Source organism: Schistocerca piceifrons, chromosome 4, assembly GCF_021461385.2.
Source record: "Schistocerca piceifrons isolate TAMUIC-IGC-003096 chromosome 4, iqSchPice1.1, whole genome shotgun sequence".
Lineage (NCBI taxonomy): Eukaryota > Metazoa > Arthropoda > Insecta > Orthoptera > Acrididae > Schistocerca > Schistocerca piceifrons.
In genome coordinates, this window is record NC_060141.1 from 47,679,096 (window position 1) to 47,699,371 (window position 20,276).

The 20,276-nt window shown below is 38.9% G+C and overlaps 1 protein-coding gene across 1 annotated transcript in view; it reads right to left on the reverse strand.

Annotated features, from left to right (window-relative positions):
• LOC124795583 (nitric oxide synthase, salivary gland-like) overlaps positions 1–20,276 on the reverse strand; it is a gene marked incomplete at its 5' end in the record, with an annotated part of 162,318 nt that overhangs the window by 5,814 nt on the left and 136,228 nt on the right. The window contains 2 exons of the mRNA XM_047259655.1: positions 4,777–4,968; positions 16,547–16,695. Coding sequence (XP_047115611.1) covers positions 4,777–4,968; positions 16,547–16,695 — 341 coding nt within the window. The remainder of the gene's footprint in view (positions 1–4,776; positions 4,969–16,546; positions 16,696–20,276) is intronic.

The following is a 20,276-nucleotide window of genomic DNA, read 5'->3' on the forward strand; positions in this document are numbered from 1 at the left end:
CAGCAAGTGGGTTCAAATGGATGTAGATTGTGATAGCTATACACAAATGAAGGGGCTTGCACATCATTGGGTTTTATGGAGAGCTGCATCAAATTAATCTTCAGACTGAAGAACACACCAACAACACAAATGATGTAGTTCTTGCATATCATAATTAAGTGCATGGTAGAGTGTAATTTCGGTGGTGTTGTATATGGTTTCTTCCTGCTCTCATGATAAATGGTATTGGGAGAATGTGAACTGTCAGGAATATATCTTTATCTTCACTTTATGAAGGTATGATACTGAAGGAGCTAATAGATATTACAGATATTGCTATATCTGTGGGTAATCAGATACTGCTGCACGCATTGAAGCTGTACAAGAAGTAGAGAAAAGGAGGAAGCTGCCAGGTGAGAGAGCCACCTCTGGAAGAGTGACCCAAATTAACAGCAGGTGAACGAAATGTGACAGATAGACTGCGGACAAGACAACAGATCTAGAAAACAACTAATGATACCTGAAACCACTGGCACAATGATGACAACAGCGTTAATAGTAGCAGAGAAACAAATCCAAAGAAAGTAACCAGATGACAAGCAAGGACAAGCAGTCCTAGTGCAGTTAAGATAGATACATCAGTATCAAGTGTGAGCCCTAAGCGACTGGCTGTGGCTGGACGGCTCCCTATATACCAGCCACGTACAATGGTATTGGCAACTGTACTCGACCGAGCGAGGTGGCGCAGTGGTTAGACACTGGACTCGCATTCGGGAGGACAAATCCCGCGTCCGGCCATCCTGATTTAGGTTTTCCGTGATTTCCCTAAATCGCTCCAGGCAAATGCCGAGATGGTTCCTTTGAAAGGGCACGGCCAACTTCCTTCCCAGTCCTTCCCTAATCCGATGAGACCGATGACCTCGCTGTCTGGTCTCCTTCCCCAAAACCAGCCAACCAACCAACTGTACTCACGTGGCGCTCTCGACATGCGAACACAGTGCTGTGCGACCATAGTGCCCCTAACAACTAAGTCTTCCAGTCTCCTGTGGCAGGCATTCAGTCTGTTCAATGGCTGATACCAGAGATACAGGGTGACACAGAAAAATGGGAACATTTCCACAATCCAATAACACTAGAAATGATGAAGTTAAGAAATTTCATTCATAGTAAATGAAACCTTACAACTTTGCCATTTACAAAACATTGATGGCATTTATCATTTTGTAAAAATCACTTCCTTTAGATGGCGTCCTCCTGTACGAATACATTTGTGAAATCTGCTGTTGAGATTCCTCATTGACCACTGCAACATCTCAGCTCGGATACTGTGAATTGCATCCCAAATTCTCTGTTTTAACTCATCCAGGGTTCTTGGTCAAATCATGCAGACCTGCCTCTTGAGGTAGCCCCACAAGAAAAAACTACAAACAGATTAATCTGGCGATCTAGAGGGCCAGGGAATGTTACCGAATCCTGAGATCACACGGTTGCCAAACATTCTCGCACCTATGCCATTGACTGCCATGCAGTGTGTGATGTCGCTCCATCCTGTTGAAACCAGGCTTCTTCAACGTCTGGAAAGTTGTTCAATGCAGGTGTAACGAAAGTTCGTCTGACATCCACAACTTGTTTAGAAATTCATTATCATTGTTTACTTTTGTTATCATTTATTGACAGAATCCTAATCGTAATTGGTAATCGTTGTCCTCCAATTGTTGCACCATCTGTAGTTTGTACGGATGAAATTTTAAATCAAGCTGAAGAATTCTGGAAACACTCTTCTGGGACATTCCAATCACCACTTCTTGGTCGTCGTGTTGGTTTCTTCTTGAGGGCAGATCCAGTCTCTTCAAAGTTATTAATCCAACATTTTATCACGTGTTTTGAGAGAATGGCATCATGACTTCCTAAATTATAAAAACGTCGAAACTCCCTCTGCTTCGCTACCAAGCTATCATTGTTTTTGTAAAACATTTTTGTGGCTAACACACACGATTACTGAAGTGGCGGACTGATTACTCGCTAACTGTCACGAACCCACAGTGCTGCCACCTGCCCATGGCTGCCACTACTTATTTCAAACATTCTTATTATTCCGTGTCACCCTGTACTATCTTAAAATCCATTTCCAGGAATTTTCTAAACTGATTTTTGTGATATATTTGAAGTATTTTTCCTATGTATGCATTTTAAGTATGCTATTTCAAAATTTCTTTTACACTATTTTATGAGGAAACATAATGTATTACAAGTCACTTTAGTTAGCAAATTTGTTTTTACTAGTTTATGGTGTAATGTTCAAAATGTATCTAAATCATGTAAAATATATCAAATGATCCATTAAAATACTTGGCTATCATTGAAAATACAGCTTTGTGCTGACCCGCATTATTATAATTATAGGTAATTTAGGCATGAAGAAATGACTTACAAAGAAACTCGCACATTACAGATAAGCATATCAAACTAGTTTTCAGATAAGCATATCAAACTAGTTTTAGAAGCAAAGAGGGCAACAGCAACAATGACTTGCAGATTAATGTTTTTGGAAAACCATTTTTGGGGATAGTATTTGAACAGTATTATCCCTTTTTAAAATCTGTATAAAGAATCAACAGGAAAAAAATTGTTTTCAAACTGCTTATTACTTTTTCAATAGTTGACATTGTTGTATATACAGAGAGGTGAATATGTGTTGGGTCCTTAGATTCTGCCCTAGAACAAAGTTAAGCTATAAATAGTGGGGTCCTCTATAGGGATTTTTTAGTTTTTTCTCATGTGTATCAGGTCATGATTGCAAACATGAATAATATTTTGGAGGCAGGCACATCAAAGCTAATGTCAGGAGGCTGGTTTGGCCACTCATTATAAACAGGGCATCCATCATCCCCTTCACAAGACTGTCACCAATCCATGCATTCTGTTATTGGTGCACTTTTTACTTTACTTACCTTTGTGCTGTACACTACTCATAATGACCCTGCATCCTTGTTTGAGAGTTTTGTTTTCAGTACCTGATTCTGATCACGATGTTACTTTTTAAGCAGATTGCAGATGAGATACCAGACTTTGCTGAGATGGTGCCCTGAGTTGCAGTTAAATAAGGTTATCTGCACTTTTAATTCCAATGGCTTAGTGAATATTAAAAATTATAGGTCTTGATCAGATCCTTAATGGAGTGCCAAACCACAGTTCGCTAAACACTGATTTGTATGGTAGCCCTCAATGTGTGTGTTTCTGGTGTTCAGTGCAGCATACTTTCAAGGTTCTGACAGTTTGGCTACTGGATGACACACCATATTGGCAAAGGATGTGGTAGGCCCTATGATCCTTAACTGTAGAAGCCCAGGTTATCACGTATGCTGTCAGTTAGTGATCTGATATTGGCAGGCAGAATATGAATCACATCTAAAGCTTATTTAAAACAGATCTTGCTTGTCAGAATGACAACAGATGGAAATTAATAACTGTGTCTCATATACATTTTTAGTGAGCTTTATCAACTATTCACCTACAGTTCATGAAAATGTACAGTGCCTAGATTAAAGAACTATAGCTCTCCTTTGGTAAACGAGATGAGCTGCTTACCTAATTTACTGTACAACTAAATTTTTCAGCCTATTTCCAGTCTCAGTGAAAATCTTCTCAAATAGGTAAGGTCTGTTTTTTAACAACAGGCCTACAATATTTCTATTATGGGTGAATGTTTGAAACATATTTTCCTTGTAATTTTCAAGGAAATCTTTTTGAACAGTTTTGCAGGTATTTTTATCTTGTCTACCACTTGATTAATAGTAATGTGTTCAGTTTATTGCAAAGTGTTTAAAGTCTCCACCAGCTATTATGACATAATTAATTGAATTTTCTTGGAAGTTTTTAGCTGCTTCAGCAGGTGAATTTAGTAGCTAATACAAATTTACTGAAATTTTCAGTTTATCTTGTCCATAACTTACTGTTTACAGACTGTATTTCTACTTCATTTGAAATAATCTTTTAAAGGAACTAACTATAATCTCGGAACCCAGGTAACAGGCATCATTTATTCTGAAATGGAACTGCAACTGGTTGCCCAAGTGACCTCATTTGCTGTTATGACAGCCTCTTCAACATATAGGACAACCTCTTCAGCATATTGAATGATTCCCCCTGGGGTAAACATGGAGTACACACATGATTCTCATTTCCTGCCTTGAAATCATTCCCCAAAAAGGTATCATGATCTGACTTAATGTTCCAACTGCCTGCCTCCTGTTACCTCCTATGGTGCTGTGCTCCTACCAGCTTTTCTCCTATACACCACGTCTTTCATAATCCAACATTAAGAGGAACTGTTGATTCCATTCTCCTTCTGTGCATCTTACTCTTTCTTTCTGTCTGTACCTGAGGCATACAATAATAACCAGATTTTATATGATCACTACAGTTTTCTGTGAAAACTGATAGATATACTGAGTTGGATTTTAAGAATTTGTCATAACAGCTCATAAATGTGCTCTCTTTGTAATGCAGTACATAAATTGCATTTGCTCTCACTCTGAGATATAATGAAAAAGAAACTCTGGGGCAGGTGTGGGCAAATAACAGCCTTCGGGCCACATGCAGTTTTTTGGCAGTCCGCTAAGGCAGTCGAAAATTTTATGTGACAATTTATACCTTTTTCTAAAATGCAGAGTTAACTAAAGCATGCAATTGGTTTAAAAGGTGTGGCCTCTGCTAATCTCTGCTTTCACAAAGTGGCCCCCGAGCCGAAACAATTGCCCATCCCTGCTCTAGGAGATAAAAAGTTGATCAGCGTACCCTCATTTTCACCATGTAGTTCTCTATCTCTCCATCTGTCATTGTGCTGTGTTGCTGAATAATTTTCTTCATTGTCTGATAAACATCTTCAGCCATTGTGCAATCACCACAGACATAGAAATGACAATCCTCATCCATAACTTTCTTGTAAATCTCAAAAGCCTCTTTCTGAAGCAGGTCTTGGACATAGGTCTGAAACAAAGACATGAAACGTTGTGAAAATCATAAATATTCAAGGTATAATGATACATCCATATAAATAAATGTGCAAAAGCAAAAGATTTGTGATGTTATTCTTCAACATCTCCCAGTGTAATTCATGATGTAATAGTCCACAGGTAAATAGCCAGATGTCAGTGTCCCGTAGGCACTGGCATCTGGCTTTTCAGCTGTGAACTATTCCATCAAAAGATTTGTTTAATGGTACACCAGAATATGAAGGAGAAATTACAACATCAGGGAAGCAGGGATTCATGAAAATGTAATAAAAACAAGTTTCACATACCAGGGTTGCCACAGGTTCTGGAAAACATGGAGTTTCAAACACATCAGGGAAATATCAGGGAAATTAAAAAAAAAATCACTGATAAAATCTCATTTTTGTCTCAGTAGATGAAATGACTTATTCACTGAGGTGTCATGCATCGTCGCTGGCTGGGTGCAGCTCAGTACATGCATCGCTCCCCTTCTCCCTCATTCCTACTGCTTCTTCTCTTTCTACCACTCCCCTCAGCTTGCAATCAGTGCTACCACCACTTCTTCCCACTACCGTAGCAGCTGCCGATGGGAGGCAGGGAGGCATGAGGAGTGGTTTGTTTGGATCCAATTCTCAGAGACTGAAGATGGCTACCTGTCCTCTCTATTGTTGATTATTTTTGAGTATTTAAACAAGTTATCAGCTGCATGGAGTGATCACCATGGTCTCATTTCATCAACATGCTGTCTGTGGCTTCTCAATAGCTGGCCACATGAGTGGATTTCCACGATGGGACAAAACCGGAGGCCGTTTCTGTTGATATCTGTAATAGCTCAGGCCCGCCATCGGAAGCCATTCAGTTCCAGCTAATGTGCAGGCCCTGCCTGTCGGATCTAGTCTCACCGATTTGCCAGCAGGTCAGGTCCATTTGTGTGTGGTGTATATTCAGCAGATTCTCATAGTTTATCTATGGACCCAGGACTGCAATGTTCCTCAGCAGGCCAGAGACCACTGGCGATGGATTTCAGGAATTTCGACTGGGCACGTTGTACAGTGTGGCACGTTTTATAGACATTTTATTTGTTCTAGTACATTTTGACACTTTGAAAGTAGTTTATGTGTTAGGTAGTATGGATCATAAGAAAAAGAAAATTGTGTCAGTCATAGGTGGTTTGTATACTATGTACTCACATACAGGGTGACACAGAATAACGGGAATATTTGAAATGAGTAGTGGCAGCCAATGGCAGGTGGCAGTACTGCGGGTTCATGACAGTTAGCGAGTAAACAGTCTGCCATTTCAGTAATCGTGGATTAGTGAAACAGACAACAGTGTGTGTTAGCCATAAAAATGTTTTATAAAAAAATGATAGTTTGGTAGTGGCACAGAGGGAGTTTCGACGTTTTTATAATTTAGGAAGTCATGGTGCCATTCCGTTCAAACACGTGATAAAATGTTGGATTAATAACTTTGAAGAGACTGGATCTGCCTTCAAGAAGAAACCAACAGGACGACCAAGAAGTGTGCGTTATCCAGCAAACATTGATGTTGTACGCAAGTCTGTCTTACAGAGCCCACGGTGTTCAATTCATAAGCAAGCAGCAGTGATTGGAATGTCCCAGGAGAGTGTTTGCAGAATTCTTCAGCTTGATTTAAAATTTCATCCATACAAACTACAGATGGTGCAACAATTGAAGGACAACGATTACTGGTTACGATTAGGATTCTGTCAACAAATATAACAAAAGTAAACAATGATAATGAATTTCTAAACAAGTTGTGGATGTCAGATGAGGCACATTTTCATCTCACAGGTTATGTGAATACACATAACTACCATTACTGGGCAAACACAAATCCTAATGAGCACCCTTTACATGATAGTAAAGTGACAGTGTGGTGTGGTGTTTCATCACATGGGATTATCAGACAGTATGTTTTCACAAATGAACATGGTAGCACAATAACTGTCAATGCCGATCGTTACATGGAGATGTTATGAACTTTCATTATATCTGCACTGAACAACTTTCCAGACGTTCAAGAAGCATGGTTTGAACAGGACAGAGTGACATCACACACTGCACGACAGTCAATGGGATATGTGCGAGAATGTTCGGCAACCATTTGATCTCACAATTCGGTAACATTCCCTGGCCCTCTAGATCGCCAGATTTATCCGTTTGTGATTTGTTCTTGTGGTGCTACCTCAAGAGGCAGGTGATTTGACCAAGAACCATGGATGAGTTAAAACAGAGAATTTGGGATGCAGTTCACAGTATCCCAGCTGAGAGGCTGCAGCAGTCATGAGGAATCTCAACAGCAGGTTTCACAAATGTGTTCATACAGGAGGACACCATCTAAAGGACGTAACTTAAAAAAAATGAGAGAGAATGATAAATGTCATTAATGTTTTGTAAATGGCAAAGTTGTAAGGTTTCAGTTACTATGAATGCAATTTCTTTCCTTCGTCACTTCTAGTTATATTGGATTGTGAAAATGTTCCTGTTTTTCTGTGTCATCCAGTATTTCTCGAAAGAAAAATCACAAAATACCTGTAAAATAATAGATATAACACAGTGGGTAATAACTGACAATAACGAACATAGTAGACCCAACATTTTATTGGCGGTCACCTACAGTGTGGGTTTACACAGTTCTTCCCCATCTTATGCACTTCTTTCAAGAGGCATTACTTTTTTCTGATGTTACTTCTGAAATTATTGAAGGTACTGTATATCCATCTTGCAACTCCAAGGAATGTGTATTTTTGTTTCCAAATTTGTTTAATTTTATTGAAATATAATTAAATCAGTGGTCCTAGTGAAGCAATTATACCATTTGGCTTGCTTTCTCCATCTAAAAACAGTTCATTACAAAAGATGTTAATGTTAATACCTATGATTTTTGCTCACATAAGGTAACATCATCTGCTTGGAAGTTTTTCATAGATATTTCCTTGTTTCCACTATTGTTTCTTGTGCTGTAGCTGCAAAGACAGAGTGTCAACTTACCTCTTAACTTACCCTTGATGTCTCAAAATTTGTCAGGGAAAAATGCTTAAACTTGTCTGGAAATCGGGGAAATATTAAGGAATTTCACTTAGGGAAACTTGTGGCAACCCTGATTGCGCATTGCTTCTTCTATAAGAATTTAGAAAAGGAGTTGTAGACACACACAAATTAACCTTGGGAATCAGCGTATTCCCTACAATTGTTGATGGACATAGTGTAACAACTATCAACAATCTCTTTTTCAGGCCCAAAAATCTATAGTGATTTCACTGTAAAAGCAACAGGCCTAGTCATTGGTTTAACTGACCATGATGATCAAATGTTAAAATAAAATTTAATGACCATTGAGAAATACATTGTGGAACAAAAGCATTGGATATCAACATCATAAACAATGACATGATCACATGCTCAGGCAGAAATACGGAAGTAATGTTGGGGTAAAATTTTTAAAGCTGGTAGTGTAGATGCAAAATTTAACTCTTTCTTAAATATATTCCGACAACACTTTGTTATTTTTCCCCTTTAACAAGTAAAGGCAAAACTGAATAAAAGCAAGGATAAAGAATTGATAACTCCAGGGATTAAAGAGTCTTGTGCTAGGAAGAGAAAGCTTCATGTAGTTTACAGAACAAAACAGTAGTCAAGATTTGAAACTCTTTCATTAAAAAAGCAAAACACATATTATGCTCCAAAAATAAAACACTCCAAGAATAAGGCAAATACTACTCATTGAAATGAAATTGAACCCCCAAAAAATAGCTGTGCAGAAACAATGACACATTCAAATAATTGGCCACCAAATGTAATGACTACTTCCTCATAGTGGCTGCAAACACTGCCCCACCACCGAATTCATCAGGTCACTAAAGAGGAGTAAGTTTACTAGTTACAATGGTGTTTCTAACAAAATTTTGAAATCTTGTGCTGACTTGATAGAATTACCCGTGATAAAATCAGTCAATGACTTGGAGTGTGTGTCCTGACAGGCTTAAAAATATTGTAATAACACCCATCTGCAAAACTGGAGCTACACAAACCACTTCTAATTACAGATCTATATCACTGCTTCCAGTCTTTTCAAAAGTATTTGAAAAAGTGGCCCATGGTGGAATATGGACTCATTTAACTGAGCAGAATTTGTTAACCACCTTTCAGTTTGGCTTCTGTAAAGGATGCTACATGCATAAATCACTACAATATTTCACAAATGAAATGCTGGCAGAGCTAAATAAGAAAAATTATGCTGTTGGTTCCCCCCCCCCCCCCCCCCCCCCCCCCAATGAACCATGGACCTTGCCGTTGGTGGGGAGGCTTGCGTGCCTCAGGGATACAGATAGCCGTACTGTAGGTGCAACCACAACGGAGGGGTATCTGTTGAGAGGCCAGACAAACGTGTGGTTCCTGAAGAGGGTCAGCAGCCTTTTCAGTAGTTGCAAGGGCAACAGTCTGGATGATTCACTGATCTGGCCTTGTAACAATAACCAAAACGGCCTTGCTGTGCTGGTACTGCGAACGGCTGAAAGCAAGGGGAAACTACAGCCGTAATTTTTCCCGAGGGCATGCAGCTTTACTGTATGATTAAATGATGATGGCGTCCTCTTGGGTAAAATATTCCGGAGGTAAAATAGTCCCCCATTCGGATCTCCGGGAGGGGACTACTCAAGAGGATGTCGTTATCAGGAGAAAGAAAACTGGCATTCTATGGATCGGAGCGTGGAATGTCAGATCCCTTAATCGGGCAGGTAGGTTAGAAAATTTAAAAAGGGAAATGGATAGGTTAAAGTTAGATATAGTGGGAATTAGTGAAGTTCGGTGGCAGGAGGAACAAGACTTCTGGTCAGATGACTACAGGGTTATAAACACAAAATCAAATAGGGGTAATGCAGGAGTAGGTTTAATAATGAATAGGAAAATAGGAATGCGGTTAAGCTACTACAAACAGCATAGTGAACGCATTGTTGTGGCCAAGATAGATACGAAGCCCACACCTACAACAGTAGTACAAGTTTATATGCCAACTAGCTCTGCAGATGGCGAAGAAATTGAAGAAATGTATGATGAAATAAAAGAAATTATTCAGATTGTGAAGGGAGACGAAAATTTAATAGTCATGGGTGACTGGAATTCGAGTGTAGGAAAAGGGAGAGAAGGAAACATAGTAGGTGAATATGGATTGGGGCTAAGAAATGAAAGAGGAAGCTGCCTGGTAGAATTTGGCACAGAGCACAACATAGTCATAGCTAACACTTGGTTTAAGAATCATGAAAGAAGGTTGTATACATGGAAGAACCCTGGAGATACTAAAAGGTATCAGATAGATTATATAATGATAAGACAGAGATTTAGGAACCAGGTTTTAAATTGTAAGCCATTTCCAGGGGCAGATGTGGACTCTGACCACAATCTGTAGATTAAAACTGAAGAAACTGCAAAAAGGTGGGAATTTAAGGAGATGGGACCTGGATAAACTGAAAGAACCAGAGGTTGTACAGAGTTTCAGGGAGAGCATAAGGGAACAATTGACAGGAATGGGGGAAAGAAATACAGTAGAAGAAGAATGGGTAGCTTTGAGGGGTGAAGTAGCGAAGGCAGCAGAGGATCAAGTAGGTAAAAAGACGAGGGCTAGTAGAAATCCATGGGTAACAGAAGAAATATTGAATTTAATTGATGAAAGGAGAAAATATAAAAAATGCAGTAAATGAAGCAGGCAAAAAGGAATACAAACGTCTCAAAAATGAGATCAACAGGAAGTGCAGAATGGCTAAGCAGGGATGACTAGAGGACAAATGTAAGGATGTAGAGGCCTATTTCACTAGGGGTAAGATAGATACTGCCTACAGGAAAATTAAAGAGACCTTTGGAGATACGATAACAATTTGTATGAATATCAAGAGCTCAGATGGAAACCCAGTTCTAAGCAAAGAAGGGAAAGCAGAAAGGTGGGAGGAGTATATAGAGGATCTATACAAGGGCGATGTACTTGAGGACAATATTATGGAAATGGAAGAGGATGTAGATGAAGATGAAATGGGAGATATGATACTGCGTGAAGAGTTTGACAGAGCACTGAAAGACGTGAGTCGAAACAAGGCCCCCGGAGTAGACAACATTCCACTGGAACTACTGACGGCCTTGGGAGAGCCAGTCCTGACAAAACTCTACCATATGGTGAGCAAGATGTATGAATTAGGCGAAATACCCTCAGACTTCAAGAAGAATATAATAATTCCAATCCCAAAGAAAGCAGGTGTTGACAGATGTGAAAATTACCGAACTATCAGTTCAATAAGTCACAGCTGCAAAATACTAACACAAATTGTTTACAGACGAATGGAAAAACTAGTAGAAGCCAACCCTGGGGAAGATCAGTTTGGATTCCGTAGAAACACTGGAACACGTGAGGCAATACTAACCTTACGACTTATCTTGGAAGAAAGATTAAGAAAAGGCAAACCTACGTTTCTAGCATTTGTAGACTTAGAGAAAGCTTTTGACAATGTTGACTGGAATACTCTCTTTCAAATTCTAAAGGTGGCAGGGGTAAAATACAGGGAGCGAAAGGCTATTTACAATTTGTACAGAAACCAGATGGCAGTTATAAAAGAGTCGAGGAACATGAAAGGGAAGGGAGTAAGACAGGGTTGTAGCCTCTCCCCGATGTTGTTCAATCTGTATATTGAGCAAGCAGTAAAGGAAACAAAAGAAAAATTCGGAGTAGGTATTAAAATTCATGGAGAAGAAATAAAAACTTTGAGGTTCGCCGATGACATTGTAATTCTGTCAGAGACAGCAGAGGACTTGGAAGAGCAGTTGAATGGAATGGTCAGTGTCTTGAAAGGAGGATATAAGATGAACATCAACAAAAGCAAAACAAGGATAATGGAATGTAGTCTAATTAAGTCGGGTGATGCTGAGGGAATTAGATTAGGAAATGAGACACTTAAAGTAGTAAAGGAGTTTTGCTATTTGGGGAGCAAAATAACTGATGATGGTCGAAGTAGAGAGGATATGAAATGTAGACTGGCAATGGCAAGGAAAGCGTTTCTGAAGAAGAGAAATTTGTGAACATCGAGTATAGATTTAACTGTCAGGAAGTCATTTCTGAAAGTATTTGTATGGAGTGTAGCCATGTATGGAAGTGAAACATGGATGATAAATAGTTTGGACAAGAAGAGAATAGAAGCTTTCGAAATGTGGTGCTACAGAAGAATGCTGAATATTAGATGGGTAGATAACATAACTAATGAGGAAGTATTGAATAGGATTGGGGAGAAAAGAAGTTTGTGGCACAACTTGACCAGAAGAAGGGATCGGTTGGTAGGACATGTTCTGAGGCATCAAGGGATCACCAATTTAGTATTGGAGGGCAGCGTGGAGGGTAAAAGTCGTAGAGGGAGACCAAGAGATGAATACACTGAACAGATTCAGAAGGATGTAGGTTGCAGTAGGTACTGGGAGATGAAAAAGCTTGCACAGGATAGAGTAGCATGGAGAGCTGCATCAAACCAGTCTCAGGACTCAAGACCACAACAACAAACAAGCTGTTGGTGTATGCTGTGACCCTGCCAAAGCCGTAAAATGTATGAATCACAAAGTAATACTTACCAGGCTAAAGTATTAAAGCATTAATGGCATTGTATTGTTTGGATGGAATTGTACTTCTGTAATAGAAAGCAGAGGGTCTCATAAAAAGACTATATCTCAGGCCTAGAAACAACCTCAGAATGAGATGTGTACTGGACCCACTCTTCTCTGTAACCTGTATAAGTTATCTTCTCATTGACTTTAAATGACAGTTCAGAACTGTAAAGTTTGCTGACAATGCAAGCACACTAATTAAGGATCCCAGCTCAGACCTGCCAAACAGAGCTTAGCTGATAGCTGAACAGATGTACAAGTGGTTTACAGCAGACATTATGTCTTAGCTTCCCAAAGCTCAGACACACAGTTTCAAACAAACAGCAAAATTAGACAGGATGACACTGAATGAAGCACAGAGTGTAAAATGAAGTCAACACATGAATAAACTAATCAGAAGGTCAGTTCAGTGTGTTATGCCCTTTAAAATATCTCTCATTCTGTTGACCTAAAGACACAGCTGTTAGCTTATTTTGCATGTTTTCTTTTCCACTTGTCTGATGGAATTATCTTCTGGGGCAGTGTTTATTCTGCAGAATTGAGCAGTAAGAATACTGCAAAAAGCTAATAAATGTACATCTTGCGGAGCCTGTTTTATATTTGCACTTTAATGGCTTATGTTGCTGATAATGAAAATCAGTGTAAGCTGAACCGTAATTTTCACCATCACAATACAAGGCACACAAGTAATTTTCATGTAGACTTTTACCTCATTGTCCAAGATTCTGAATGGAATTATGTACTCTGACAAAAATATATTCAAAAATCTCCCATCTAACATAAAGCAAGAAATTGGGAAAACCCACTAATTCGAAATAAAATTGCAACCACACCTCATTAGCCACTCTTCCTCTAAAGTTTCTAAATATTTACTGTTAACTGCATGGCAAGTAGCAGTGTTTGTTATAAATACGTATGAAAAGTAATATTGTACTATAAATAAGACTCATTATTTATAGATAAATAATATTTTCTCTGAAAAATACCATTGTAATGAAGCATAGGTTAAGCTATTAATATCAGATAAACAGCAGGCATATACTAAAACTGAAGAGGCAGCATCTATTTTCCAAGTAGCAGCTTCCTTACTAATTTACTTGATTAATCTTAGATAGCATAAATGTGACCAGTATTAAGCTGTATCGTGATAGTTTATTGTTAACATAGTATATAGATTAAGTTTCTGTGGCGTCTTCGTCTCATGTTAATGTCTTCCTCGACTTGAACCATATCTGTGAAGCTTCTCATCCTTGAGGGGATCTATGGAAGATGGCAGATGAATGAGTGGAAGCCCATATAACATATCATCATGCAAAGAAACCCTGAGTTACAGTGTATCTTCTGTAGACTTTCAGGAAAAAGATCCTTTTTCTGTAATCTGTTACCATTTATTTGGAATGCTGCTATCTAACCCTAGTGGTATATGTAGATGATATGTTGTCGTGAAGGTAGTTAACGTGATACCCTATCAGAATGAGCACAATAAACTAGATCATTCATGTTGTTGTTATTTTGTTCACTTTTCTCTTCTCTGTGCCTCCTGCAAGTTTTCCATCATTTTTACCTGAAATGGTGCTGATGCCTTATCCTGCTCTTTATCCTCCATTTGCTTTTCTGATTCACAATTCTGTTACATGTTACATTAACCTATGCAATTTTATAACGTTTACTATGAACCTGTTTTTCACTTGTTATTCTTGCCAAATTCTTTACATCCCTGTGATGAGCGTCTGTTTCTCTTTCCTTTGCTAACTCTCTCTTTTCTTTTTTCTTCCAGCTAACCAACAAACTAACTTTCATCCTGCAGCACATCATCTGTGTCTATGTGGTGAATCTCAATTGCAGCTCTCAGATACATTCCTCTTCTTCTCATAGGTAATATTTAAAACCATCTGTTCTGGTTAATGTATTTGTCTTCTGAAGTTGGAATACAGTGACATGACAAAAGTCATGTCGGACCTCCTTTTGCCTGACGTAACGCAGCGACTCGACATGGCATGGACTCACAAGTCGTTGGAAGCCACGTGCAAAAATATTGAGCCATGTTGTCTCTGTAGCCATCCATAATTGCGAAAGTGTCGCCTGTGCAGGATTTTGTGCACAAACTGATCTCTCAATTATGTCTCATAAATGTTGCATGGGATTCATGTTGGGTGGTCTGGGTGGCTAGATCATTCACTCGAATTGTCCAGACCAGTTGTGGCCTGGTGACATGATGCATTGCTATCCATAAAAATTCCATTGTTTGGAAACACAAAGTCCACGTATTGCTGCCAATGATGTCCAGGTAGCCGAACATGACCATTTCCAGTCAATGACCTGTTCAGCTGGACCTGAGGACTCAGCCATTTCATGTAAACACAGCCACTGCATTATGGAGCCACCACCAGCTTGCACTTTGTCTTGTTGACAACTCAGGTCCATGGCTTCATAGAGTCAGCACCACACTTGAACCCTGCCATCAGCTCTTATCAGCTGAAATTGGGGCACATCCGACCAGGCCACAGTTTTTCAGTTGTCTAGGATGTAACCGATATTGTCACAAGCCCAGGAGAGGCACTGCAGATATATCATGCTGTTAGCAAAGGTACTCACGTTGATCATCTGCTGCCATGGCCCATTAATGCCAAACTTTGTGCACTGTCCTAATGGATACGTTCATCATACATTCCACATTGATTTCTGCTGTTATTTCACACAGTGTTGCTTGTCTGTTAGCACTGACATCTCTGCACAAACACTGCTGCTGTCACTCATTAAGTGAAGGCCATTGGCCACTGTGTTGTCCGTGGTGAGAGGTATGCCTGGAATTTGCTATTCTCGGCACACTCTTGACGCTGTGGATCTCAAAATACTGAATTTGCTAATGGTTTCCAAAGTGGAATGCCCCATGCATCTAGCTGCAATTACCATCCCACATTCAGAGTCTCTTAATATCCATCATGCGGCCACAATCACTTTGGAAACCTTTTCACATGAATCATCTGAGAACAAATGACAGCTCCACCAGTGCACTGCCCTTTTATACCTTGTGTGCACGATTGTACCACCATCTGTGTATGTGCATATCACTATTGCATGACTTTTGTCTCTTCAGTGTATTTAAACACATAAGTACAAGACATAATGCTATATATTCATTGTGGTTGTTAACTGCTATTCATAGTAGCAATATTACATATCTTATAGTTATGTACAGTATGATTCAGCTAGATTGCGACCCAGCAATAGTGGCAGTTTGCCTGACAGATACATTCAGAACCAAGCATTGAAGCTTGATAGTTATGCAATCTGGACAATCATTGTATTGATAAGGCAGCTTGTATAATTTATATATATATATGGTATTTCACAATTCCTATTAGGCTACAGGCTTCTAGGGTTTATGGAGCAGACTTAAGTTTTGATAATGAACCAATGTCTGGAAATGTACCATTTGGATATAAAAAAAGTTTCAGCTTTTGCACTTCATGGTATGAAAAAAAAAACTGAAAAGAATCGGCCTTTATCAGTCCCTATTGACTAAACAGTTGTAGTTCTGTGAGAAATTGATACATTCAGAAACTAGGAGTGGTTGACAGTGGTGCTCCACGGACATACTTTGCTTTTGACTTCGAAGATGACACTCTTTGACACATGGAAGAGGGCCTGAGAATGAATGCTTGAAATGTTGCCCATGCCATGGCCTCCTTTAGAGAAGGTAGGTCAGAACTCATTGTCCCTGCTGCGTTTATACCATGAAACGGTAGATTTGAAGGTGATCTGTTATTTATACTTATTTTATATCCAAATAGTACATTCCTGAATGTGGGTTCCCAATAAAAACGTGCTCTACTAAGTCCCAGCTACAATCCTAGCAGCCCTTAATAGGAGTCCTATAAAAATAGTCCTGTATATCTGATAACATATGTTTCTTACCTTTGGCACATTAGCCTCACGTGAGAGGGCAAGATATACTTTGTCCAGCACACCATCTTCCACCAAACATGTCTTTTCTTCTCTGTAAAGATCTAGTGATTGATGGCGACAGCCGAAAAAGAGCCACATTTTCCCAAAATTTTCTGGACCTGTAACAGTTTGGACATTTCAGTTTTGAATTATAAATGAACTCACTTCAGAAACTTTATTGAAATTTATGATAGTCCCTCACACATTTTGCCTATTGTTATGTGATTCCATGGTGGCCTTGTTTAGATACTTTAGAATAATTATTTCTACTAAAAGCTGTGAGAAAAAAGACACAAATTTTTTAGTAATATAGAGAACAGAACAGTATTTTTTTGAATAATAATGTAGAGTACACAAATTTAGTAAATAAATAATTAATATTTATAATTGATTTGCAATTAGCAAGAATTTCAATGATGAATAGGTACATTTGCAAAAAGTTATGCCTTAGTCCCATAAAATTAAATGGATTTGCTATATTTAACAAAACACACACACACACACACACACACACACACACACACACACACACACACACACACACACACACATGTGCGCACGCAAACGCGAAAGCTTTGTTTGTGACAGTCTTTTTGTTGTGCCTATCTGCTATATGGTGGGTAGCAACTTTCCTTCTCATAATATTGTAATAATACACTTTGATCACTCAGAAATGAAAATAGATGCTTTAATGAAGTTTCCAGAAACACTTCTTGTTTATAAAGCTTCACAATAACTAGAAAACAAAGAATGCAAATGTTCCACCACAAAATAAAATCAGGTAATGTTCTTGTCATTCAGCAGCCACACCTTTGAAGGAGGAAAAATGATAGAGCAATCAGTACTAGTGGTGTTGAAAAGCAGCTCAAGTCACTAAAATATAATAATAAATAATAAAGATTTTATTGTCTTTAGGCCATAACAGCAATTGACAACGTCAAATGAAGTTACAATTTATAATACAGTGTGATAAGGTATTGACTACTGAAATATTTTAGCTTATATTACAATAAATGTACAGTGGGTAATCTGTTGGATTACTGCATTTTACAGTTGAAGAATTCATTGATACCATAGAACGGATGGGCAATAAACCATTCATGCAGTCTTTCTTTGAATGTATGTTCAGGAAGATCCTGTATGGCATGTGGCAGCTTATTAAATAGCTTGTGCCCTGTGACTTCATAGCTATTTATTGATTTTGATAGTCTGTGGTAAGGCGTGTATATGTGTTTGATGCTTCTTGTGTTGTAACAATGTACATTTTCTCTACGTTTCACATCTTGTAGGTTCTTCTTCGTAAAGATTAAGACATTGTATATATAGAGGTTTATTACAGTCATAATTTTTTGTTTAGTAAATAAGGGTTTGCAGTGAGCCTTATGTGAAGAATTTGTAATTATCCTAATGGCTTTCTTCTGCAATAATAGGATGTCATGTATATGACTACAGTTACCCCACAAGATAATGCCATAGGATATTATACTCTGGAAAAATGCAAAATAAGATGATCTGATGTATGTTTCAGGTACACAATTTCTGAGTTGTCTTAATAAATAAATTACACTAGATAGTTTACTACTAACATAGTTTACATGTTGGCCTCAGGATAACTTTTCGTCTAAATAAACTCCCAGGAATTTAACAGAACTAGGGTCATCAGATAGTGGCTTGTCTGTTAGAGTGAAGATTATCTGCTGAGTTTTATTTTCATTTAGCAGGAAACCATTTGCTCTGAACCAATATGCTGCATGAGTGAGTGTATTTTCAGCACACGTTTTAAGATCATTAAGATTGTTACCGCTATGGAGAAAAGTCGTATCATCTGCATACAATACAGTGGTGGATCTAATAAACGAGGGGAGGTCATTGATCATTATCAGAAACAGGAAGGGCCCCAGTACAGATCCCTGAGGCACACCTACTTTAACATTTTCTATGTTTGACATTTCCTTATCAACACAAACTACCTGTTTACGGTTGTTGAGATAAGCTTTTAATAGTCTGAGACTGTTTTCTTTGGTGCCGTAGAATTCTAGTTTCTCTAGTAGTGGCATGTGCTCAACACAGTCAAAGGCCTTGCTTAGGTCACAGATTGAGACCTGAGCAAAGCCTTTGTTCTCAAAAACTTTGAGGATGTAACTGACTACCGTGTTGATTGCATCAGTGGTCGACAGATTCTTCCTAAACCCGTATTGTGTAGCATTAATTATTCCTAGATTCTCAAAGTGAGATGATAATTGTTGGTACATGATGCATTCCATTACCTTGGACAATGCGGGTACTATTGAAATAGGCCTGTAGCTAGATGGAGAGTCTTTATCTCCCTTTTTGTATACTGGGACGATCCTAGACAGTTTTAACTCATCAGGAAAATATCCCTCAAGTAAGCACTTGTTTATGCAATGGGTTAAGGGGTAGAGAATGCGGTCACACACTTTTTTTAGCAGGTTGCATGATATGCCATATATATCTAAGCTATCAGATGATTTCAGTTGTTTTATGACCCCTTGTACATATCTAGGCGATACTTCGGAGAAGGTTACCATGCTTGTATTTAGTGACTGTCTACCCCAATTTTGGGAGAGTAACTCTGATGCACTAATGTCTGGTTTGATAATTGCGTCTCCTATTTCTTTCACTGAATTAATAAAAAACTCATTGAGTGTTTGTGGTGGGATATTAATTCAGCAAGCCCAGAGACTCAACTGTCCCCTTCCGATTCTGTAAAGATTTTATAGGTGACCAAGTTCCACTGTTGACAATGACTGTCCACAAATCCTGTGAGCAGCATACTATTGCTTGTATTTAAAAATGAGCACAAATCTTAACTATGAGCAAATAAAGCAGGAGAATTGGTCCATTGATTTAGCATCCTGTATTAGTCATCTCCACAGGTAGCAGAGTTCCAGAACTTATTCTAAATTCAAATATAATGACCTACCTAGAACAAATTGACATTTTCCAAGGAATCAACATGGATTCTGAAAATATTCATCACTTACAACTCACATGCTCTCTCCCTTCATGATATCTTAAACAGCATTGATTGAGGTAGCCAGGCAGACTTAGTCAGTCTCAGCATACCACCTCCAATAAGAACATGCCTCATAAAACACTGTAGTGCTTAAAACAGCCATTGGATTAATTCTGCTTTATTACCACATGAAAACGTTCAGTGGAATATCTTAACTGTCTTGTGACTGGAATGAAAGGTTTTTGAACTGATGACTGTGTTATGTTGTTGTTGATTGGCACTCCTCACCTTTTCTCCAGGGAGGGGGATTGGTTGGTAAGGAAGAGGCATAGTGCAAGGAGAGTGAGGGATAGTGGCATAGGGGTGGGGGAGAATACTCGTGCTACCAGTGTGAGTGTGCATGGATGTGGTGGCGACAGGGTAGGATAGCTAAGTGTAGCATTGGGAGGCTAGGCCAGGACATGGAAAGGGAGGGTAGGGGAGTGGACTATGTAGGTGAGCTGGTGGGACAAATGGCATGTGTAGTACCGGAGTGGAAGCAGGGAATGGGATAAGCATGTGGAAGATAGGAACTAGTGAAGGCTGAGGCTATAGGGGGAAGGGAACTAAGGATATGTTGTAGGAAGAGTGCCCACCTGCTCAGTTCATAAAAACTGGTGGTGGTGGGAAGAATTAAGACAATACAGGGTGTGAAGCAGTTGTTAAATTGAAACACATCATGTT